Consider the following 23,742-nt stretch of genomic DNA (forward strand, 5'->3'; position numbering starts at 1 on the left):
CAATGCTTTTCTGTAAATACTGATTCTAGTTCCACAAGACATGTTTATACTTTGTACAAGATATGAGAAAATAAAGATTAATTTGTCTTCATGGTCAAGTCAATTATAGAGAAAGTGGATGTACCAAGGAAAGAACTAAATATCGGATTATATAGACACATCCTGTATTCGACACAGCTCGGATGAAGTTGACTCAAAAGCCAGAAAGCGCGGATATTATTGTGTTTTAACATATGGAAAGACATGTCCTGTCTATACGGCGCATGGCCTGTTCCCTCTAGAACGTCTTGCTGATTCAAAAGATGCTCACCTCTAGGAGCTTTTCTCAACGATGCCACCCCCAAAATAACAAATGAACTACGGCGCGCAGGCCGGGACGGGTATCATCTCCTAGACTTAATCGACTCCACTGGTAAATGCAACAGGCGCCCCCAATGCTGTGCTAATGGTATAACAAAGAAAAACGCCATGGTGGTGCGATAGCTATTAGTTATGCATTAGCTGTTCCTATTCAGCCAGGCCTTCTCTCAACGCGTCCACATCCACCTGGTCGGGCATGACTTTGCCTGGGTCCCGTTTCTGGCGCGAGGCCAGGTATTCCTGGAACCCAGGTATAGCGCCAGCCTGATTAATACCAGGTGACCGTCCATAGTCCTGGTAGTATTGCCTATCTCTGGATTTGGCAGGTGTGCTTGATCCTACGTCACCGCCTTTCCAGGGCCGCCAACCAACCCAAGAACTGAGCTTCGACGTACTTGTCTGGGAAGAGGATAGTGGGCCGGACACAGACCGTAGACTTCCTACCGATGATGGTGATAATCCGTAACTTTCGCGCAGTATATGACTGCTTCTCTTGGCAGAATCTCGGGATAGCATCGGACTGGCGGTGATAGTACTGCTCGCTGTGAGTGAGGTCGCATTACTGATGTGACGTAGTGTGAGCTGACTGGGCCGCGACTTTAATGTATGAATATCAAGTCCCCCAGACAGCGACATGATTGATTCGTGCGATAATGCCCTCCTTAGACGTCTCGGTGCGTCCGAGTCAGAATCTGTGTCACCCATGAATATCTCCACTTCTTCAGTGACGGTGCCTAGTCCCTTTGAAGAGGTCTCATCGTCTGCAGCGGATTCATCTGTGACAACGCCTAGATCTGGCATGTCTTCCTGGCCTTCTCCCTCTTCCATAATAGTATGAGTATGGCTCGGGGCATCCAACGAGAAGGCCGTTGGAACCAGAAAGCTTCGTGCCGACATGTTGGATGGCTGTTTCCTGTGGCCCCGCCATGTCGGCGACATTGGGTCGACACTAGTGGCTGGCGAGGCTGGCCAGGAGTCTATAGACCCGTGGTCGAACAGCGAGTTGCGAGGATTGGATTGGGGCGAGCTGGGAGCCGATGAAGCTGCAAACTCGGAAGATTGCTCCGACATGATAGAAAAACGATTAGACATTAGTGAGTCTCGCGGTGTACGAGTCGAGATTGGTGGCCGCCAATTGGGGGTCGGAGGTGTCGAAGGATGAGATTGATGTAGTGCCGAGGGGGTAAAGGCACCGGGAGAAAGGACTTGTCGTTTCTTCCTTGGTTTTTTGGTTTCGGGTTTAGGTGTGACATGGTAGTGGTGATGGATATGGAGCTCTTGAGAAACAGCCTGGGTAGGCCTCTCCGGCGGATCTTTCGACTCCAACTCGGCTCTTAGGTTTGGCGTAGAACCAGTGTTTTCGTTCCCGTTCTCGGCAGGCTGGTGGTATTGAAGTTGCTCCCGGAGTGCTTGTATCTCGTCGTTCGAGTTCATGAGCATTTCCCTTAATTCCATAATACCCTGCTGTAGGCTCGTGTTGTCCTGCAGCAAGTCGCGCACAAAGTGCGACACAACATTCGCGCCCTCCTTTCCGTGGTTCATCGTCTTCGCCGCTGCGGCACCCTTGAGTCGCCCAGCCGCTGTATTCAACTCCTTCTCAACTTCGCGCTGCTTCTCCATGCGCCCAACCACCTCGGCATGCCGTTCGCGCTCTTCTCGGCCCTCTCGCTCCATCCTTTCGAGCTCCTCCTGCAAGTCTATTATTCCTCTTTCCGCACGTTGCCATCTTGCCATGGACGACCGCGCCTCTTCGTGTGTTGTTGCAAGTGTGTTTTGTATCTGTTCCTGCTCTTGTTCGAGAAATGCGATCTGACGCTCAAGAGACTCGGCCCTAGCCGTTTCTCCCTCCAAGCGCCGTATTATCTGCTGCGAGGATAACAGCGTCGCTTCGAGGGACTTGATACGGCCTTCCGAGTCGGCCACTGTTGTGTTGAGTGACTCTAGATGATCCAGCAATGTCCTGTTCTCCTCGATCGTCCTGGCGTTCTTGGCCTCCAGGTCCTTGTTGTCCATCTCCAACTGTTCGATCCTAGTCGTGAGCTCCAAGCGATCTCGTTCTGCGTCGGCCATGTACGATTCGTGACGTGCCAGTAGCGCCTGTAGAGCAAACGTTAGGGACTCTGATACACCCATGATGCAAAAAGCGAGTAAGGTTTGCTATGTTCCAGCGTGTTGGGGAATGTGCGTGGGCATAAGCGAGAGGCTTGAGGTGGGAATGCTTAGAGGCTTGGGCACATTCCTGCCATATATGGTAACTAGAGGTGGTCGTGATAAAGATCAACTATGATGGCAGGGATGAAGAGTACACCAGTATAGTATAGAGACACGGGACGGAAAAGCAAAAGGGAAAGCAAAAGCAAAACCACAGCCAGGAACAGAGACTAGGGCGGGCGGAACTTTGGCATTGGTATCATGTTCTGATGTGCTGGCCCCCATGATGACCACAGCCTCCAGAAGCGCCCCAGGGCAAAGCAGCGATCCGCGAGAAACCCCCTTGTACTTGAGACAAACTGCAATGGCAGATGCGCCTTCCAATATTATGCGAACGTATTATGTTGTGGGGTGAAAAGGAAAGGGCAAACGAACCTGTCCCATGCGCGCTGCCGTGTGCACATCCTTCTCGACGCTGTCCAGAATGGAGTTGCTGTGCCTGAGGAAGACACACTCGGCTGAGCCACAGCAGCATTTCAAAGGTAGGCCCTCAGCATCGTCTCGAGCAGGGGCAATGGTCGCCATGAGGGATCCGAGGTCTGCGTCCACACGTACATCTGCAAGTGCAACTGCATCTGCATCCGTTTCGGGGCATGCCTCGAGGGCGGAGGCAGACACAGACACATGGGAACCAGCCATGGCGGGGTGTTGGGTTGATATGCGCAGCTACTCTCGATGGTTTGGACGGGGCCCGATCAGCATCGCGGTAACCGGATGATTATGGGCGCATAATAGAGTTTCGACCTTTCGAACCCGAGTCAAGTGAATTCTTCGTATACGACAGCTGGTTCGATTGTGTCGGTTCGGTGGTTGACTTCTCTCGCGCCCGCTTCATGCGCGACCGAGGGGATCCGGACCCGTTAACCTTTCTCTGCGCGTTGCTGCCGAGCCAAATTCAAAATTCAAATTCAAGCTCCAAATCCAAAATCAATCAAAAAGGGTCCAGAGGTCTCTGGATTAATCCACAGGTGGAGAACCCCAGGCGAATCTCCAGTGGTGGGGTTTCACCTGGCTGGGCTCAGGTTATCCGCTTCCAGTCTCGTTAAGTCATGGTGTTGGCGATTGTCTGAGACAAGATATCGTGTCCCTTGTTGTCTTTTGGACAAAGGGAGCAGAGAAGAGCGCGAGGCGTGCCCAGATATTTGAGTTGACTCGTGGACGGACTTGGCCCTTCGATCTGCACCTGCATCTGCACCCATCCTGTCTGCAGCACCCCCCTCCCCCCAGCCAGCTCCAGAAGCCAGCAAACCACCTTCTTGGCGCGCCACCTCAACTCAACGCCATTTGACGAGTTTTCGTGCAATTTGACAGGACGAGGGCCAGCTGCAAGTCGCTGCTAGGATGTTCCAAGTTCCGACGTTATTGACGATTAGCGACCAGGTTCTTGGGCACCCATGCATTATTATGACGACAAACACTTTAGCTTTCAACTGGTCGATAACTTCAGTGCTTCAGAGCCTATCGTCGCCCTACACCAGCCACCAAACCACTCAACGGCAGTCCCCTTCTCTGATCTCATTTCGCTCGTCATCTGAGACATGATCCTTTTCCTGCTTTTCTTTTCCGACATGTTAAATGGAGTGCATACATGTAAGATCACACCAGACATCCTGCTCACTTCTATTGCCGTACCTGAGACCAATTCAGGTACCCGTTCGCTAATGCAGCAAGACCACCTCCTCACCAAACCCGGCCCCTACTAAGCTGGTGGATACAAGAGCTCCCGCGTAGACGTTCATTACTACAAGTCACTAACCTAACCTAGGTTAGATGCGTCCTGCGCTCACACACCAGAGTCTACAGTGAACACACCATAACGTCCCGTCTTACGCCGCTGAACTCACTTCAAGTAACTCTTCTATACGTAAATACTGGCTCATTTCCTCTGATTCTGGAGCCATTCTATAGGACGCTTGAATAGATAGATCCCTGACAGAGATACATGAGAATGCGTACCAATTAACCCAACCTAGTCATTCTGCCCAGAGGACAATTTCGGAGGGCGGAGAGTAGACACACTTTGGTGCACCCTTGAGCCCTGCACTTGCAGGTGCAAATGTACAAGTTTTCACCCACCCCTCACCAGCTTCGCTCAGGTCATCCAAAAGTTCATCAAGACAGCGAAAATAGACATGGGAAGCATTGCTTGCACACTAATACTCCACCAAAATGTCTTAGTTATCAGGTGTCACATCAACAAGCGAGGCTCAAAGTCGTGGGCAAACCCAAGTTTCTGCTTAATCATCTTTGTCAACAGCGGGTCCGCTTTCCCCGCATGTGTCACCTACTGAATGACCTTACCAGCCACATGGTTCCCGGCCATGAACCTTGTATTGACGACGGGCTCTTCGGTTATTCAGCTATCTTAGTGGGCTGTCTATATGGCAAGTCGCTCGGCTCACAAGAGGACGCAGTTCTCCAGCTGCGATACATGCCGCCGCTCACGCGTCTCATGCGATGCCTCCAGATTCGGCTACGAAGCTGGCAAACACGGATGGAGCGGCTCCTGCTCGAGGTGTACTCGAGGAAACCGACCATGTACGTTTGAGGTAAGAATCACGTTATGCATGTATTTGCCCGGCGACAGCTGCATTCAGATTGCTGCACAGAGACATAACTTAAGAAGCCTAGTGGATTAAAGTAAAAAAGAGGCCTCTGAGAACACAGACAACCTCTAGTCCGTCACCTCCTGAGGTCGGCATCGGAACCGTCGATCCTTCTGATACAAGAATGTCGCAAGATTTACTGACAGAAGCAACGAATGTCCTCCTGACACGATGGGCTTCTCAAATCTTCGAACATGGTTTTGACGCCATCTTTAACCCCTCGATAGGGAGATATGGCTGCCCGTTTGTGTAGGTCTGACAAGTACTGGTCTCGGGAATTCTTCCGTCCTGACAACGATAGTGATAATGCGGAAAGCAATATTGGCATCTCCGTGATAACTCTTTTCAGGACGCTTGATGCTTGCATGGACGAAGAGATGCATCATGAGAGCCCGGGCCATGACTCTGCATCGGTCGTTCAAGGGCACAACAGTAACCGGCCGATCAAGGTATCTCTAGATCTAGCTGTTCATGCTTTTGTGGCCCAGTGGCTTCCCTTAGTCCTGCAAACGAGCCCGGTTGCCCAGAAACAAATTGAAGACCAGATCAGAGAGACCTGGCGCGCTGCCAGAATGGACATGCTGAAGATCATCAATCGCGTATCTTACCGGTCCGTTTTGTCGTTGTATCTCTTCTCTCAAACGCCCATCCCCATTGGGATCGCTGAGGATGAGGTCATGGAAGGGATTAGCAACATGATGTGTCATCAGACTGCTCTGCTTCAAGTTCAACGACTCCGGGAGCGGCAGAAAGGATCTCGATTGCTTGGATCGGAAGTCTTGCCTTTGAAACGCATACCAACGCCCAGTGTCGGTGTTTCCCAGACGTTCCTAGATCTTGAAAGCAGGGTCTACTGGGCCGTGATCATGTGGGATACTTCGAGCTCTTTAACGTCGAACTTCAGAGCTTCTCTGACCTCGGGGTTGAAAGGCGCATGTTCGGAGCCCGCATGGCGTCTAGTTAGAGCATATCTTGTTGGGTCATTCATTCCGAGAACAGACCCTTGGCGTGCCGATGGCTTCGAAGTGACCGACGAAACCGCTTCTCAGACTTTCTCTGCAGCGACCATATGCATTATTTATACGTTCAAAACCATTACATCATTGAAGGAAGCACTCAGAGAAGGAGTGGACGAGGACGATGTTTTCTTTGCGTGGAAAGCCTTTCTTGATGCATTTGAAATATTCAAGACTTCAATTCGCCCCCTTCTGAGCCTGTGTGAGAAGCACCTACAATTTCTGGGCCAGGAGCGACGATTGAGCTGGTACAAACTTAACTTAGTCTACAATCTCGGTATATTGGTTTTGTTCGATGCGCTCGAAGCCGCGCATCGCTCAGATCTCTTGGCTCAGGTGGCAGACGCTGGCCAAGATGCTGAGCATGAGTCTTTGAACATACTCAAATTTGGTCTCGAGAACAAGTACAGAATCAACACGCCTGCGTCAGACTCGAGTACACGTCTGAGACCTACCCGAGGTTCAGCATACCCGATTGGAGTTTCATTGGTGGCTATTGACCCATTTCCGCATCATGTGGTCGACCTGGTGATATTGATGACAAAGGTCATTTTGCGCAACTACCGGGACAATATCTTTGACGGTGGCGTATACTCTAACCTCTCATCAATCTTGCAAGAAACCCTAGCACAACTTCCCCAAAGCTCCAAGTTTGTTCAAGATGCTCAAGAATACTTGCAATTATCATTTGCCGAGCACAATCTATCCCCGTCCCTCGATGAGAATCTTAATGTACATAAAGGATAATTAAGTGGTTGGTCTTTATTGAGTAGTCGAGCGTTAACGAATTGCGCAAACACGAAACTATATCTGAGGTGCATCAAAATCGTGAAATCCTCTCTTGTGAGTAATTACCACCTGGCGTTTCTTACTTGCGACAAAAGTCTTGAGTAAGATGATATATTTTCCCTAGATTTTAGTACGTTTGAAAAAGCTTGAGATTTCCAAATACATATCCAGTAAGTAACCCAGTATTACCTAAATCGTACACACAACTCGTGCACGCATTGATGCGGCATCGTTATTAGATGCATAGCACTCTCGGCTACGCAGAACACTTACATAATCGAATGATTGATTGGCTGGGCTCATACTCTCATAGTCCTTGGTTTATCAGACTCCGAAAAGTTGACCCAAGGCACGTAAACGGTCTATTTTCAGTATCAAAGTTCAAAACTGGAGCATTTAACCCAAAACCCCGAAAGGTCTTCGATGGCGGTTTGAAGTGCAAGACACGCACGTGAGCGAACTTCGCGCCGTCGTCACAAATGAACACCGGCTGCCGCTTGAATTTGCATTGTGCAATGTGCCCTTGGCGATTGGAGACCTCATATGGTCCTGACTGCGGACTACAGGCAAATTATCTTCTATGCTTTACCAAGCGCGCGCTAGTCTATCCGTCTGCCCCGAGAACTGCAACACTCGTTTGTAACACAAGCTGAATCGTAGGTATATCTTTGAGCCTCGTAATCGCGGTTCGGCGCTCATCCGGTCTAAATATTGTCCTCTTTAAACGACGCCAGTGGCCGGATTTCGTCGTTGCAGGAAAATTCACATTGCTGTATAACATTAACTCATTGTGCAAGATTTACTAGATCCCTTCTTCGACTTTTTAGGAGATTTCTCATTTAGTTTATAGTCATGGGCTGACATCTCTTTTGCCTTGCCCCTTTCGCGTGCCTCTAGCAGACCTGGATTTCCTGGCGCCTAGACAAGGAGTCTATCCATGATGAAGAGGTACAGCCTGCACCAGTCGAGCGAGTGGGCCCCGGAACTGCTGGCGTCCGGCGTGTGGCTGCGAGCATAGTCGTGCGCGAAGATGAAGAGGTAGGCGTGGGCCATCTCGTGTGCAAGCGTTCCGATGTACTTGCCCACGGATGGCTGCTCCTCCGCTATGTACAGCCGTATGGTGCTGTCCTCTTGTCGAAACGCCCCGCGCCTTTCCGATCCGGGCCTCGGTCCTTCGACCGAGAGCCTCACAAGGTGGTATCTGTGATTTCGTTCGCCATCGCCCCGCAGCAGGTTGAAGAAGAAGGCTTTGTCGAGCTCGTCTATGATGACCTTGAGCTGCGACTTGACGTCGTCAAATGATTGGGGACGGTCTTGAATAGCGCCCAAAGCAGCTCTAAGTCCCCCCAATCGCTCATCGTACGGGTGAGTTGCTGCTAATGAGTTCCGTTGTACTATCTTTCGAAGCTGGTGCTTCGAATAGGGAGCCGAACGATCGAAAGTTGCTCGGAAATCTGCCGAGCTTGATCTGTATGTCCGCGCCCGCTGCTTGAGCTTTTTAGCCACCTCCTCCGCCTCCGGGCCCTCTGTTGACATCTCCAGCTGGAGTTGGTGAGAACGAGAGTTGGTTCAATTCAAATTCGCCGGGCCACGCATGCGCGGGATTCTAGTCTTGCCTAAAAAAAAAAAGTAACAGAGGAGCTTGTTTGAAAATTTCAAAGAACCCCAGTTTGAAACTTTGGCGTCTTTATTTATAGAGCTGTCGAATTTGATGTGAATCATGGGGAGGATGCTGTATCAGATTCTATGTCGTCGGTCTCAGATCCTGAGTTGTATAAGGGGCCAGTGATTCAGAGTCTTTATGATATGAGAAATTCGCCGCTATCGAATTGATTGACAGTGAAAGGAAGGAAGCATGTCTCCACCATTTGAAAATCGAATTTCGGGGGCAGACTCGTTCTGAAAATCTGGGAGTTGCTGACCCTAACTCAAAGTATAGTGATCGTTACGCACTCTATTCTTCACTCTGAAGACTATCATCCACGAATCATTGAAACTTCCCCCTAATGATTTCACATACAAAATTCCCATCGAAATACGCTTTGTGTTGTAAGATCCACAACATATAAAGCCGCCTCGAGCGCCGAGATTGGTTAACGGACGCTGACCGTGTCATAGTGAACATTTTGTATCATCGCCTTCAACTCGGTATCATGCAGCTCCTTTATATCCAACAACTCATTATCCAGGTGTTCCGAGAAATCACAACCGTACTCGGAGTTGAATGAACCACAGAAACAAAATCCCAGCATCGCAGCGTCTACATCTGCCTCGAGACCTTTGGCCAGTTCCGCCATGCTCTCACGCTGGACCTCTCCCGTATCTTTGATCGTAGTGTTCCAAGGTTTGCCGTCTTTTTCACGGGCATAACGAATTAGCTGGTTCTGTGTAACCCTCGCGGAATGGACATAAACGATCCGATTCGCAGTTTGTTCCCGGTGGCTAATGACGCCCAGGACCGCCCTCGCGACATCTGCCAAGTTTGTCGCACTAAATGGGACGTTCCCGCCGTTGTACAGAGTCGCCGTGTGCTCCGCCACGTTCAAAATGAGACCCATCTTAAGACCCCAATCCAGGAACAGCCCGTTTGCTATCGCAGTCCAGGTGAACCCCGGGTTCGACAGGGCCTTCTGAGCGAGATACCTCTGTGTTGCCGCCTTCGGCGCGCAGACGGGCAACTGCATGGCCAGCGTGTTGGCAGAGTCCATGCCAAACTCTGCCGGGATAAAACGTTTCACGCCTGCGGCGATAGAGGCGTCGATCAAGGAGTTTTGACCACCAATCGCCATTGTGGCGACGCAGGAGACGACAACCTCGACACCATGCATGGCGGGAGCAAGGGACGCGATGGAGCCGAAGTCAACTTCTTTGATGGTCAGGTGCGGATGCGGTGTGAGTTTTGAAGAGCTGCTGTCCATGCGCGAAAGGACGGTGACAGAAAGTCCGGCATTCAGGAGAGCTTGGAGGATAGGGGTACCGAGGTTGCCAGTGGCACCGGCAATGGCAACTCGTATAGACATATTGCTGTAATGCGGTGATATTTACTCTTGAGGAGAGTTGAATTGCTTGTGTCATGAAAGGATAGAGATCAGGGGAACAAACAGTCACTTTATATGTATCTCGACTCGCTATGGACAACATAGGCCTGCCAGTTTACCTGCAGCATACATCCTCGAACTATACAAGCATGATCTTCATTTTTGCCGGCAGAAATTGAAGCATCAATTGGTGCGGATGCAGCGGTACAATGGGACATGATCCAAAATTCGCCAACGGAAGTTTCGTGCCAGCCTGAAGCGTTACCTGCCTCGCAATGTGAACCACTTACTACAAAGCGGCCTAGAAGCGCCAAGAATGCAAGAGCATTATGGCGAGTCTTCATTGGTTGAGTCTCAACCCTTTTTTGGTGGGTTTGTATCCATCCTCGGTTCTCGTGGCCATAGCACTGCGGTTCCGATATTCGGAGCCGATGCACTGCTTCCGTCAAACCCTTGAATCGGATCCGATATGCATCTGCTTGTCAGTCGTATCTCAAGGCCCATCACATTGGAACCATGATAAAATCACATGTTGAAAATGATATCATACACATCAGGGTCAACGCCTCAGCTTAGGCCAAGTTGTTGTTGTTATTGTTGTTGTTGTTGTTGTCTAAATATTGTACTGATTGTGCAGTCCAACGTGGATGGTCGGCGCTCTCCGAAGCAGAAGGATTTACGATTGAGCAACCGGTTACGTATGTACGTGGATATTCTACTTGTCGTAAACACCCTGTTGGAATAAGAACTTTCTAAGACATTCATGGGTTCAGTGACATTACATAATCCTCCCGGCATCCGTAGTCGCCAACTGTAAGCTATCTGTCGCATTGAGCAGAAGCCGCTCTTCATCTCATCTCCACTCATCTTGTTTGCTATGGGCCCTTCTTCGCCAGGTGCTATTGGTTGATCCCCCACTTTCGACATCCGCTTTGCCAAGCAGGAAATTCTTTTCGTGGATATGAATATACGTAAACACCAGAAACTCCAACCAATCATGTGATCCTGAGACCAACTCAGGGTTCGTCACGAACATTCTCACCGAGTCGCTTTAGCTCACTTGGGAGAGCGCCAGACTGAAGCCTCAACTTCAGTTGCGAAATCTGGAGGCACTGTGTTCGATCCACAGAAGCGACATAGCTACAATTTTTAATGTTTTGCTACCGATTACTTTTTGACACTCGAACTATCGCCTGTGTTTATATGTACTGAATGAGTGCGCAAGGTTTCGCTATGGCTAGCTTAGTATAAAGAGCCCACGGCTGGTGTCTGGTCCTGTAGCTTGAACGGTAGCCCCGGCCCCACTGTACCTGATCTTGAGATTCAGTTGGAGAGCAAATGGCCATCGGTCATGGTCGTTTGAAGATTTTGTTGCAAACAGCGATGTTTAATATAGACGTGACGCTCATTGCCACAACAATCAAATCTCCAAGTCGTTCTTGGTCTTATCTAACATTTTACTGTCACTTAGCCGTCCCCAACGTTGAGTATTAGAGATCAATCGCGAACTTGTTAAAGATTTGTTGCGATTCTCAACGCTTTATCCGTGTTTGATGATAACTCAGGATATCGTGAGGAGCGGGACTAGACTTCGCGATTGCTCTTTCGTTCGATGTGCTACTCCATTTCATGTGATTACATAAATGCTTGCATTGTATAGCAACGTAGTTCTTATGTAATTTTTAATACTAGAACCACTAGTAATTCAATCTTGCCTTGTCTTTCCTCTCCTTTTCTTGAATTTCTTTTCTTTGTGTACGCCTGCGCTGTTTTCGCCTGACGGCTTGCATTTCTTGTCGTGGCCAATCGCGCTTTTTCTTTTCGGAGATGTTATGTGTACCTCATTATCGTTTCCTCTGATGAGAGTGTCCAGAGCCACCCTGATCTGCGACAAACGATCATCATGTGCCCAGTCAAGGATATTGGATACTTGCTTTCGAAAATCCATGACCGCTGAAGCACTATGCATGTCGAATTTTTGTACTGTTTGTATGACATATATTACAGCGTTTTCTTTCCACGACACGTAGAGAATCGCTTCAGTGTTGTTAATTGTAATGCCGTACACAAAATCGCTTATAACTGGTTCTGCGTCCATTGATCGAAGCGCATCATTCAGCCTGGCAACAGCATTGAGCGATGCTCCCAGGCCTCCGGCGCACTGATTCAAGGCAACATGAAGTTGTTGCAAACCCCAGCTGGTCTTGCACTCGACGAGTAGGAATGGTAGTCGCAGTCCACAATTTGTGGCGGCGAGGAACTGGAACCCCTCGCCTTTCAACGAACTGTCGTATATGTTTGCGTGAGCTGCTTCCTGGCCCCGAGTGAACGCTTCCCTAGTGATGCTGCTAGAATACCCGTATATTGCATCCGGTCTTGGCTGTACTATTTGTAGTTTATTTGACTTATCATCGGGAACGAGAAGATCGGACATCTGTGCATTTCTCTGGAGTTTCACACATCGATGACGGGACATGCTTAGTTCAGGGAAAATCTTTTCCAGGATATGGCTTTTGAGGGCGTTCTCTCCTACTTCCTCCGGATTGGCAGTCCAGCGCTCAAGTGCGTTAATTGAATCGATAATACGACCTAATGCTTCCACACTTGGCGCGGGATAGGAGTCCCTAGTTCTCACCTGCTCGATATGAGCCGCTATGTGCTGCGGTAATGGATCGCTTGCAATGCGAAAGCGAAATCCATTTCTTTCCAGATTATTTGTACGATACTGCGGTGCCGCCGGCCCACTCGTGACGCTTGCACTGCCTTTCTTGGTCGTCCCCGCCGTGAAAGGTATGCTAGTCATACTTTGTGAAATATGACAAGAAGGATTTACGTCACTTTCAATATTCGTTTCTTCTTCGAATAGAGTATTTAGCCACACATACACAATATCTCGGCTTTTTGTCCTGTCAGAAGTGGCGTCTCTTTTCCTTCCGGAATGCTTCTCAAGAACTTGACTAAGTGACGCAGCCCACAGATGTATGCTGCTCACGGTCTGCAATTTCTGATTGTGCACGTGCTCCTTTTCTTCCTGGCTTCGAATACTCTCAATCTGAGTCTGTCGATCTCGGTGATCAGATCGATGCAAAGCCTTTTGGGTCCCTTTTCGGTTTGTCGGGGGTCTTTTATCAGGTTTGATACGTTGCTCGTTAATGGTCTTGTCTCTAACATGCGGCCTTGTTCCTGCATCTGATCCTAGGCGTGTCATAGTGCTCGGGTGAAGGCCAATTTATGTCAGCTTGTATAATAACTGTCAACTGCAAAGTGCAATGTTTGATTTGAGATTGAAGGCCACTCAGTACTGAAGAAAAGATGGATTAATACTGATGCCTCGTTTCATAGCACAAAGAAATGACCAGATCAGTCACATGTCTCCAAAACATGACAAAGCATAAACAAGACATGAATAACCCATTCACAATGACACAGTCATGTCTTAGGACAAAGATTTACTTCTAATTCGAAAGTCCAATACTACTTAAGGACTTGTGGTGTGAGATAATCGATCAATCGAGGCACATACGTGGACAAGCTATTGTGAAGATATACGTCACCAGTTGTTTAAAGACCACGATCTTTTGCAAGTCTATTTTATTTGCTTTAGAGTAATTGAATATACAATAAGCAACGTTAATGGCTTCCGCATTTTTGAATCAAAATTTCATTTTAGAGCAGCCAATTTGGGTTTTAGGCTAACAAAGTATTCCAAACGAGTTAATCTGGTCTCCGTTCTTTCGAGTCAGCTTTAAAACCGTCCCGCACAGTACAAGCAAATTGACAGTCATATGCACAATAGTACACGTTTACAATTAGGGATCATGCGGCCTCCTCCATCCAAGAGCACTGATATATTAGTTCTTGTCCAATGTCCCAGAACATTCTCTTAGCTAAGACAATTATGTATAAATATGAAGCTACCCTTATGCTATCTTTTACAAACAGATAGGGGGGGAAAAGAACGATTTGTAACCTTAAATCAAACAAATCCTGGGCTTCGGCGGGCTTCCACTTCGTACAGCTTTCGTTAACTTCGCTATAAAATCGACGAAGACCTGAAACATCCGTTTGCTTCAGTGGATCTGACGAACATTTATGGAGAGGCTACGACTTTGTCTCCACTTATTTGTATCATGGCTCGGAACTCTAGCATCTTTGTTATCCCAGTACGAAGAAGTTTCACCGAACTGGTAAGCCCAAATAGACGCTGCAAGGCAATCGGCGTTTGGCCATCAATTCCTTCACCGCCGATCATCGTCTGCAACGTGAGCAAGCCGCAGAGGCGCATGGCGGCCCTAGATGTGATATTTGCCGTGGCTTGAGCCTTGCGAATATTCTGGTCCATGATACTCAGAATGCGGGAACGATCAACAGGGTAGCATTGAGACTGCTCTACCTCATTCATGGAGAAAAATATCTGTTCCAGTATCACCGGAATCAAGGAAATAAAAGTTGCTGTCTCATCAAGCTGGCTGCATCGGTCTGAGGCTAGCTTGTCTATTTTGGTCGACAAATCAGTCACATCGGGGCTGAATATATTCAGGCCAAACTTGATGCTCATGTCGACCTGTGAAGAAAGCCTGGCTGCTTCACGTTCGCACCGATTCATTTTATTACAGTGTTCGTTGAGTAATAACTGCAGCCCTCGGAATATATCGTGCGTTTCGGGAACAATTGCTCGACGGTGAGTTGCATTGAGCTGCAGATGCTTCATGAGAGACTCCAATTCTTTAGCGGATTGGATGTCCCGAATGGATCTTGTGAGAACGACGCACTTTCCGTTGTGGATCGGGAGCTTCAGTCGCCTTTCGATCTCTCTAAGAAGAATGGACACATCCTGTTTTAAAGGATGTTGATATTCCTGCCAGATCAGACGCAGTGACGCGATGTGATCTATACTCCCGGTATACTCGGACGCGAACAGTTGCCTTAGGAGAATATTCACCTCATCTGACATGGTGCAGGAAGTATCAGATGCATAAGAAACTCTGCATGCTTTTGGGTCCACCAAAGTCTCACGAAGATGGTGCCACACAGAAGATTCTATGGCTTCCTTGCTCTGCTTCTTGTTATTGATTTCTCTAAGAGGAGTCAGCAACCGCAATATTGCACTTCCAAAGACACGTACTCTTTGCTTTTGTTGCATATGTCTTGAAGCCAGGAAGGGTGTCTCAATGGCATCCCAAGCTCCGCAAATGCCACGACAAAGTGACAAATGAGTAATAGGCGTGTCCAGTAAGAGCTTGTGCGGTAGCACACAGATGCAGCCGGATGAAATGAGCGAATTAGAGTCATCTGTCCGTTTTTGGCCTTTTTCCGGATTGGCCAGCTACCGATGCCACGGGACTCAAGCTGCTTGAGAATCACGTTTTCAGTCGAGATATCATGTGGTCCTTGCCAGCAGCAAATCACCACCTTCGGTTTCTTCAGATCAAGTATCTGCTCGATCAGCTCGTGACACTGCACGTTCACCTCGCGGCGCTTTTCAGGGGTCCCACTATCAAGCTCATGCATGAATGGGAATGCATCGAGAACAGTGACTGTATGTATGCTTCTTGCACCCATTGAACTGTATCTGATGAGGTCATCCACAGCTTGTAACGTCGGACAATTGCTAATGAAATCCTCAAAAGAAACGTCGTACTCGTGCTTGCCATTTGGTCGCTCAAGCATGACTACAATGTCTGATGATCCACGAGCCAAGCAGCATGCTTTCTCGATCTCTTCCTCACCGCGCCCATGCTTCTGACCGAATCGCTGGATGAGATGATTAATAGAATTCGCATTTATGTCGTCTGAAATACAGTACGGTGGTTTGCAGCGAATATTTTCAATGTGATTGGGCACGGAGATATCGAGGCAGGTCATCTTGAAGTTATTTCGATTCAGATGGTAAGGATCTTCGTTGAGAGTGTTGAGGATAGACTCAGAGCAAGCAAGGTTCAAGAGTTTGTGAGGGGAAAGAGGGGTTCGTAATTTCCTCGGGCATGGCTCAGTGGTTGCGTATCTCTGAAATAGACTCTTGCATTGACGAAATGGCTATTTGTAGAATAGACTTCATGAACTTTGTTCCTGAATGGCCTAACCTAGACTAGTGTGGGCTTTCTGTCAGCGTCACTAAAAGTCGCAAAGTCATAACCAGTACGCCCTATACCATCCGAAACACCCATCATCACTCGATATGATTTAGACGTGCAGAATTCTGACTATATGATGAAATAATCCAAATATGCCCTTTCGTTGTCATTGTGTTGTTTGTTACCACAAAACTTAATTCAGGTCAAAACCATCCACCATCCAAAAAAGGCACTTTAAAATGCCCGACCCGGCACCAAAGGCCACATGACTGCACGAGCCAGTTGTCCTCTCATGTCCTGCATACCCACTAGCGTGGCTGTGATGGGCAACCGCTTTTAGATTTGGTATGCTTGGTGGGGATGATGAATCGGTTATGGTGAACTATTGGCGATCCTATACCCCGACGATCCAGCGTAGTTGTCAAGTCGGGGAAACTTGTGGAACACAGTAGGGTAGACTATGATCAGAACCTGACGAAATGGCTGCTAGTCAGCGAATATATTACGGTGTATCCTAACATCATCATGAAATTCAAGGGATAAGCCAAAACAAAGTCAGGGTGACTAGTAGTCAACTGTAATCACTGTGCTCAATGACACATTGGATGACAACATAAATCGAGTCCAGCTCTTTGTCCATCTTTCGAGACGATCGAGGGTTTGAAGGAACACTTACGAAGGACGAATGAAGCTGTTAGATCAAAGTGATACGCCGAATCAGCCGAGGATTGGAAACAATTGTGCTCGCTTTCTCCCCAAACATGAATCCGTCAATGAATACTTCGCCATTCACCCGATAATAACCTGGATTTTCCGTCTGTGGAGAGAGAATGAGAGGAACGCTACAACCACCAATGAGCCAAATCTCGTCTCCCACTCGGCATTGTTCGCGAGCAAGACCAATATAGCCTCCTTTAGTAATGAAGGGGTCCCAGGACATCAGACGTTTCATCCTTATGAAGGCTTTTTGCCCATTTCCATCACTTGCGCTATTGGGCTTGAGGCCATATTCTGCAAGTCGCCTGCCTAGAATTGAATCGCTACACCAACGACAAAACATATCTGGGATATCAATTGGCGAAGGTACCGGATCCAGGTAGATTCCAAGAAGGCTCAAAGTGCGAGTAAATGTTTCAGCCATGCATTGTCTGTCTTTGTACGGCATCGGTACGCCCGTCGCTGTCATCCAGAAATCAAAATACTGTTGAAATAATCTTGAATTGGTATTGGACAACTCAGAGCGCTGGTCGTGTTGACAAAAATTACCGAAAACCCTAATTTTGTCAAGCTGAACACCAGAAACAATCAATTCATTCCCTTGAAATGACATGGTTGTGGGAAGTGTGTTAGAGGCGTTGAAAAATTGTACGTTGGGGTCTAAGCTGCTGAGACCTAAACAACGTCGGAGACGTCCTGAATGCCAATTCGGTACCCACGAAGGGCCACCAAAAGGACGGGATATCGGATTGTTCAGCGGTCCCGACCATAGGTTGTCGCGCTGAGCAGGTGTGCAGAGACCAAGGAACTCTAAGTTAGTATACAGCTGTACGTGGGATGCAACGAATGTTTTGTATACATCCTCAGGTTCGAGGTCGTATCGGATAGGGTTTCCAGCAACTTCATCTGGGCTACAAAGACCGAGTAACGAATAAATTTGATCGTGAGCCAAGGTTGTTCTAGTAAATCGAAAGTGCTCAAGCAACCAGAGCAACGTCGATGGAGAACTGGCACTAGCGTAGCGTTTTTTCAATTCTCTCAAAGCCAATACTGGCCTAACGGACCCTACATGTGCGACATGAAGGACCTTGAGCTCTTGAGGACGTGCCAGTAACATTCCTATGACCACATCAACCCCATCAAAAAGGTCTTTGATAGGCATGACTTCCGAACCGCAGAGAAAGACAGCATCTTTTGGGACCACTGATTCTTGGAGAACCCATCTCCGATGAAACCAATCACAATTCAAAAGATGCTTAATAGCATCCCATCCTTTTGGATCAAATAGAACCGAGCGATTTGTATCCACGACTGTTAGGTCTGTGATGATTTGGCGGAGGTAGCGGAAGGCATGATGAACGTGGCTGCTGTCTTCGTTGATCCAAATAAGGACGGACCGCGCCTGTGAGTAGATGTTTCGCATGAGAGGGATTTGTGAAGCTTTTTCACCGACATCAATCTGGTTGATGCAAATCATGTCGACCCACAAGAGTAGCTTTGAGCCTTCCTCCCATAGTTGCGGAAGAGCAGCCGAGTCAAGACAGAGGAGCTTGGTGAGCAGTGCCTCAAGATTCGGGGAAATTTGAGCATATTTAACTCCGCAACCTGAGTCGAGGTGTATGCTTCGGTCAAATTTCCTATCCCCCCAGACATGCGAGATGGCAACAAACGGGGGTGCATCACCAATGGTTGCACGTCTAATGCGTCCACGTAGCTGTCCTTGACCACTTACTGAAATGAGATCTAGTAAGCGAATCTCCTTTTCGGGAGTTCTTAGGCAATAATGATTTGAGTCCATTTCGTTATTGTACATCAGAACCTGCCGATTTACCTAGCCCCTCACTTTGTCTTCGTGTTTGATAAGCCTGTACGCCCTCGCACGTGACCATGCTCCATGCAGATCTCTTGATAGGTTGACATGGTATCGGTTGACCGATTTTGGGAGACCCTCAGGACCTCGTCCACAATTGCCAAGTGGTCAGATCATCGGAAACTCCTGCATAGCTGATCACAGTTGAGCAAACCTACAATCTGCTCAACTAGAAAGACTGCTGCTATCTGGGCTTGTATGCATTCTCCCAGCTACACGAAGGGAGCGAGATGCTATGGCCAATACTCGTGGTGAAAACAATGAATTGCACTCTTCTGCATTGCGAATTTACCTAACCTAGTCTAGCAGTAAAATGACTTTACATATGGGGAAAGCAGGCTACTTGTGAGATTATACTTTCGGGGTATATAACTACAAATAATATAACAAACTAGGTTTTTATTAATAGGGTATTCTAGTTGTAAAGAGAATATTATAAATATATACCTTTAAAATATATTAAGTAAAGATATTTATAAGTGTAATTATAAAAGCTTAAGCTTTATTTTTATAAAGTAAGAAATTTAATATTAGTTATACTTATTTATTCTTTTATTAATAATAGTAACTTTAATTAAATTATTTTAAATTATTTGAAGTTAACCCCCGCTTCGTAACTAGCGATGGTGTGGAATGGCTTCTCTATTCATTTCTTTCCGTACAGTTTGGGCGACAAATAGATCTATTCAGCGCTGTCGTACGAAGGAGAAGAGGGGATTCTTCCCCTCGTACGTGGTCTATAGATAGGGGTTCACCCGTACGGCTGCTAGCTGCCGACAGCCACATCGTGGCTGTGGTGGCTTACTGCCAGCACGCCGGTACTACCTATACTACGTAGTCAACCCGTCGTACGAGACCGCGTCTGAGCACCTCACTGAACACACCTATCATCAAGGTTTGATAAACCTTGAAAATGTATATTGCCAGTGGCCGCACAAACCTTGGGTACTCTGAACCCGGTACGTGTGCGAAATGTGCTCGGCGCAAGAGGTGTGGCATTGCACCCATGTCTTTTGTGTCATAATTTCCTATACTGCTCCCAAAATTAGTCCTGCTCCTTTTCTATCACACTTCGAGTATGCAACACACAAACATGCAGATATGGAGCCCCCTAGATGTCATCCGGGAAACATAACCCGCCTGACCTAGCCGGATCACCCAAAGCATTCAGCGGCACAACCCACCCATGAGTGGAACTGCGCTGCTTCCTCATGTGTATCTGCAGCAAGCCTGCCGTCATGCTGCTCCCCGGCAGTGCTCTCCGACCAGATCGCCAATGGGCCGGATTCCAATTAAACCACGCGCCCATAACGTGCCTTTTAAGTCATAGGAAGCTCTTAGCCCTCGATTCGTTGACTTCCTGGATGGCTACCTTGTATGCTCGTGTTCCAATCTTCCACAGTGTCCAACGTGGTCTCAAGATGCCGCTGTACCTCAGATGTTAAGCAAGATCCGAATAGTTACATGACCAGTCATTTTACCTTATAGTCCCTTTCGGTAGCCTTTCTGTTGTAGCCGTTGTCCTGCAGTGGTCAGTCGACAGGTGAAGCATGGGTAATATCGGCAACTGTGTAGTGCGGAAGGAGCTCGATATGGCCTGGGCTGTTTATCGGTACGTTGACGTTAACATGAATCCGGAGGTATGGCAGCTCTTATTCGTCTCACCGGATTATCGATTCAAGAGAGCTTGTCTCATGGTCCAATGTCGTCAGGTCCCAAAAAAACAGTCGGAAGGACTAAGTGCTTCTTCTGAAAGGCCATCTGGCCACGGCTTGGCCAGCCATACTAATACATGACACGACAAACCTTGGACGAGTCCTACCTGAAACCAGCACTGATTTTCAGCGTTGGTAAAGCCGACCGCTACTGAACATGCTAAGCTATGTCCGTTGTGGACCATTGTTAGAAACTCTCAATTCATTGTTAACAAAGCTGCACATGGTAGTAACACGGCTCCCTCTTGACATAAAGAAAACCATAATTGTGAGATTGGCATTTCGAGGAATCGAAAAGATTCAGAGGATAGTATTCATATACTGACCATCAGCATGTGTTCATTGCCGTCTACGTAACTACTAGTTTATTCCGGGGGCCCGAGGGAAAGGATATCCAACCCACCGGTGATCTGGCTCTTGGAGGGGAACTTATCTCTTCTCATCAGCTCTGCTGCCTGTGCCACCACAGGATCCCGACCCATGCTAGCTAAAGCGACCACTGTCTCTCCTTTCGTGTAGTAGGCAACAAAGTTGCTCTCCTCGGGCTTCCCATGCAAGATGAGATCATCATATCCGCCAACAGTGTTACCACAGTATCTCAGCTGTGCACCAAGTGCGGACCAGAAGATGGGCGTGAATCTCTCGGGTTTCAGCGAAGGATTGACGATATGTCTGGCGACAACACGACCGGACTGCTGTGCAACATTCCAATGCTCAATGCGGATATACTTGCCGTCTCCACCAGGTCCGTGGTATGGGAAAGAGGCGATGTCGCCAATGGCGTAGACATCCTTCAAGCCCACTACCGAGAGGTTCTCATCTGTTTTCAACGATCCATCATCCTCCAGACGAACGACGCTGTTCTCCTTTAGGTACTCGGTGGCAGGTGACACGCCGATACCAAGAATAACCAGATCTGCCTCAAGCTTCGTTCCGTCCTTCAACGTGACGAACCCAACCTTGGACGGGTCAGAAGTGGAAGGCTCAGCCTTGTCAACCTGTGCGCTCATGTAAAACTTGACACCCTTGCCTTCAAAGGACTTCTGGAAACCGGCACCGATTTCCTTTCCAAGGATTCTCTCCAGAGGTGCGCCCTCCATACCAACCACTGTTACAGTGTTGTCGCTGGAAGTGGCGTTGGCGACCTCCATACCAATGAAGCTACTACCGATGATGACGATCTTCTTGCCCTTCTCCTCGCCGATGGCAGCTGTGATGGCCTTGGTGTCCTTGACTGTGCGCAGAGGAAAGATGTTGCCGAGCACCTTGAAGCCCTGCAGGGGGAGATTACGAGGTGTGCCACCGGTGGCCAAGACCAGCTTGCTGTACTTGATCTTTCCTGCCCCCTTCGTAGCGACGGACTTGTCGGCGAAATCGACACTCGTGACCTCATCTTTCACCACATCGATTGATGCGCTCTTGTACCAGTTCTCATCCCTCCATTCGATCTTCGACTCGTCCGCAATCAAGGCCTTCGACAGCTTTGTACGATCAAGGGGAAGGTTGCCCTCGTTGGTGATCATGGTGACGTGGCCACCGTAGCCGCTCTCTCGTAGGCCCTGGACCAAACCCATGGCACCGCTACCACCGCCAACCACGACAATTCGATCTCCTTGAGCTTGTCCACTTGCGGACTTGACATTCGGTTGTCGCCTTCCCGCCTTGATGGTGGCCTCGTCGCCTGTGATGTAGACAGCGCCATCTCTCTCGATTGCCTTGAAGACTGGTAGGGCGTCTAGCGCTGGTGCGTCCTCGACATCGCCGGTTCCCGCATTGAAACATGCTGTTGGGGATTCTCAGTGTTAGTGTACTGCGAGCATGTCACGCAAGATGGCTGTGTGAACAGGCGTAAATACTAACCTCCGTGCCATGGGCAAGTAAGACGCCCAGACTTTGTCAGCACACCCTTCATTAGAGGAGCACCATAGTGAGTGCACTTGGGTCCTATGGCTTGGATCTTGCCAGCGGCATTGACGAGCAGGACCTTGGCGCCTTCGATGCCCTCGACCTCAACTTCCCGCTTCTCGCCAGGAGCAAGCGACAATGCGGTGACGTCTTTGAGTTTGTATTCGGACATGCTGCGTATTTGCGAGGCGAAACGAGAATTGGACAGGATTATGCGATTGCTTGACTTGAGAAATAGTTGTGGAAAGACTGGCCGCGACAGGATGGCTTTGGCGGAATGCAGAGGCATGAGATTGGGAGAGGAGGATTGGAGTCCTCGCTAGACTCGCTAGAGTTACATATATTACAAAGATATTGCGGTAATGCTGAGGGGTAAAGGTGCCCTCTCACTGTGGTAGTGGTAGTGGTAGTAGCACACTGACTGGTACAGGAGCAGAGCAGTAGCACGCAATGGAAGAATGCATGAAAACACACTCGTTGTCCCCCAAACCCGTCTGCTCCACGGCGTACGTGGGAGCTGGAAGTGCATCCAGTGCATCAAGTGCATGATAAGCTGCGACTCCCCGACCGTTTTTGGTGGGGAAACGTCCAAACAACAGCCCATCAAGTCACCTCGTGTCGTAATCCATGCAGTCGACTTGTAATCGCGAGCTTCCAACTGGCTGTTTCGGGGGGCCTTCCAGCAGGTGACATCATTACGGGCGGGTGAGTAGCTCCACTGAAGCTTCCCCAAAGGAGCATTGACCAGTGCTTATTCAGCCCCTTCCAGGCTAGAAACAGGGGTGAAGGGTCGACATCGGCTCCGACCCATCCTCGTCAGGAACTTGAAGCCTTACACCACGGATGGCTTTTTCCTTCTTGCTATTCTTTCTTTCCCTCTCTCCTTCTTTCTGTCTTTTTCCTTTTTCTTTCTTGCAGTCTTGCAGCACTGTCTGTTACAAATCAATCACATTTCATGCACTACGCTACGTGCAGCAATTGTTAATCCCGATCAAAGTCAAAGCTTTTTAGTATTCACTTGGCACACGCTAAAGTGTGCAGACAGCATTTGCTTCTTAATAAAATCACATAAATTGCCCTAAAGCACCAATCTTCAATCGCATTTTACGCGGGCCAAAATGGACTCTCTCAGCGTTCGCCAAACGATGAGCACTTCATCGATACCCAATACTTACCAACCATGAGACACGTGGCGTGACGATTGGTGGAATGACCCCTTGGCAGTGTTCGCATCGAGTTTGTTTCTCGGGCCACTCCTGGCGGGTGTATTCGAACAGATAGTAGGAAGTCCTTCGTAACGTTCGCATTTTCCAAATGCGTAACCAGCCAACCGAGACGAATTGCTTGGTATACACTCTTGGTTATCCCACCTACCCCAGCTCATGAGAAAACGAGCCAGGGCAAGCTGAGTTGAGATACTTGTCGAGGCACCGCCCAAACC

The 23,742-nt window shown here is 48.5% G+C and overlaps 8 protein-coding genes and 1 non-coding gene across 9 annotated transcripts; 2 read left to right on the forward strand and 7 right to left on the reverse strand.

Annotated features, from left to right (window-relative positions):
* Window positions 1-507: 507 nt before the first annotated feature.
* Window positions 508-3,096, reverse strand: BKA67DRAFT_515310 (uncharacterized protein; the record flags this gene model as incomplete). Its single annotated transcript, XM_046097715.1, has 2 exons — window positions 508-2,457; window positions 2,947-3,096. The coding sequence occupies 2 exons, from the start codon at window positions 3,094-3,096 to the stop codon at window positions 508-510; spliced, it is 2,100 nt and encodes a 699-aa protein (XP_045960183.1).
* Window positions 3,097-5,028: 1,932 nt separating this feature from the next.
* BKA67DRAFT_534825 (uncharacterized protein) lies at window positions 5,029-7,437 on the forward strand (the record flags this gene model as incomplete). Its single annotated transcript, XM_046099921.1, has 5 exons — window positions 5,029-5,109; window positions 5,203-5,426; window positions 5,527-6,925; window positions 7,107-7,152; window positions 7,247-7,437. The coding sequence occupies 5 exons, from the start codon at window positions 5,029-5,031 to the stop codon at window positions 7,435-7,437; spliced, it is 1,941 nt and encodes a 646-aa protein (XP_045960184.1).
* Window positions 7,438-7,900: 463 nt separating this feature from the next.
* BKA67DRAFT_534826 (uncharacterized protein) lies at window positions 7,901-8,518 on the reverse strand (the record flags this gene model as incomplete). The annotated part of the gene is made up of 1 exon (XM_046099922.1): window positions 7,901-8,518. The coding sequence occupies one exon, from the start codon at window positions 8,516-8,518 to the stop codon at window positions 7,901-7,903; it is 618 nt and encodes a 205-aa protein (XP_045960185.1).
* Window positions 8,519-9,075: 557 nt separating this feature from the next.
* BKA67DRAFT_657821 (oxidoreductase CipA-like protein) lies at window positions 9,076-10,002 on the reverse strand (the record flags this gene model as incomplete). The annotated part of the gene is made up of 1 exon (XM_046107177.1): window positions 9,076-10,002. One exon carries the CDS (start codon window positions 10,000-10,002, stop codon window positions 9,076-9,078), a length of 927 nt encoding a protein of 308 aa, XP_045960186.1.
* Window positions 10,003-11,065: 1,063 nt separating this feature from the next.
* Window positions 11,066-11,157, forward strand: BKA67DRAFT_t79. Its single transcript has one exon. It is a non-coding gene; the product is annotated as a tRNA-Phe (tRNA).
* Window positions 11,158-11,725: 568 nt separating this feature from the next.
* BKA67DRAFT_657822 (uncharacterized protein) lies at window positions 11,726-12,823 on the reverse strand (the record flags this gene model as incomplete). Its single annotated transcript, XM_046107178.1, has 1 exon — window positions 11,726-12,823. The coding sequence occupies one exon, from the start codon at window positions 12,821-12,823 to the stop codon at window positions 11,726-11,728; it is 1,098 nt and encodes a 365-aa protein (XP_045960187.1).
* Window positions 12,824-13,773: 950 nt separating this feature from the next.
* Window positions 13,774-16,037, reverse strand: BKA67DRAFT_562172 (uncharacterized protein). Its single transcript, XM_046102580.1, has 2 exons — window positions 15,146-16,037; window positions 13,774-15,098 (listed from the first exon to the last, which is right to left on the reverse strand). The coding sequence occupies exons 1-2, from the start codon at window positions 15,883-15,885 to the stop codon at window positions 14,111-14,113; spliced, it is 1,728 nt and encodes a 575-aa protein (XP_045960188.1). The 5' UTR covers window positions 15,886-16,037; the 3' UTR covers window positions 13,774-14,110.
* A 751-nt stretch (window positions 16,038-16,788) lies between these two features.
* Window positions 16,789-18,700, reverse strand: BKA67DRAFT_534830 (heterokaryon incompatibility protein-domain-containing protein; the record flags this gene model as incomplete). The annotated part of the gene is made up of 2 exons (XM_046099923.1): window positions 16,789-18,542; window positions 18,643-18,700. The coding sequence occupies 2 exons, from the start codon at window positions 18,698-18,700 to the stop codon at window positions 16,789-16,791; spliced, it is 1,812 nt and encodes a 603-aa protein (XP_045960189.1).
* A 1,963-nt stretch (window positions 18,701-20,663) lies between these two features.
* On the reverse strand, window positions 20,664-23,082 carry BKA67DRAFT_562177 (monodehydroascorbate reductase). Its single transcript, XM_046102581.1, has 3 exons — window positions 23,061-23,082; window positions 22,259-23,006; window positions 20,664-22,181 (listed from the first exon to the last, which is right to left on the reverse strand). The coding sequence occupies exons 2-3, from the start codon at window positions 22,588-22,590 to the stop codon at window positions 20,762-20,764; spliced, it is 1,752 nt and encodes a 583-aa protein (XP_045960190.1). The 5' UTR covers window positions 22,591-23,006; window positions 23,061-23,082; the 3' UTR covers window positions 20,664-20,761.
* Window positions 23,083-23,742: the final 660 nt, after the last annotated feature.

Source organism: Truncatella angustata (assembly GCF_020726525.1).
Source record: "Truncatella angustata strain MPI-SDFR-AT-0073 chromosome Unknown BKA67scaffold_3, whole genome shotgun sequence".
Lineage (NCBI taxonomy): Eukaryota > Fungi > Ascomycota > Sordariomycetes > Amphisphaeriales > Sporocadaceae > Truncatella > Truncatella angustata.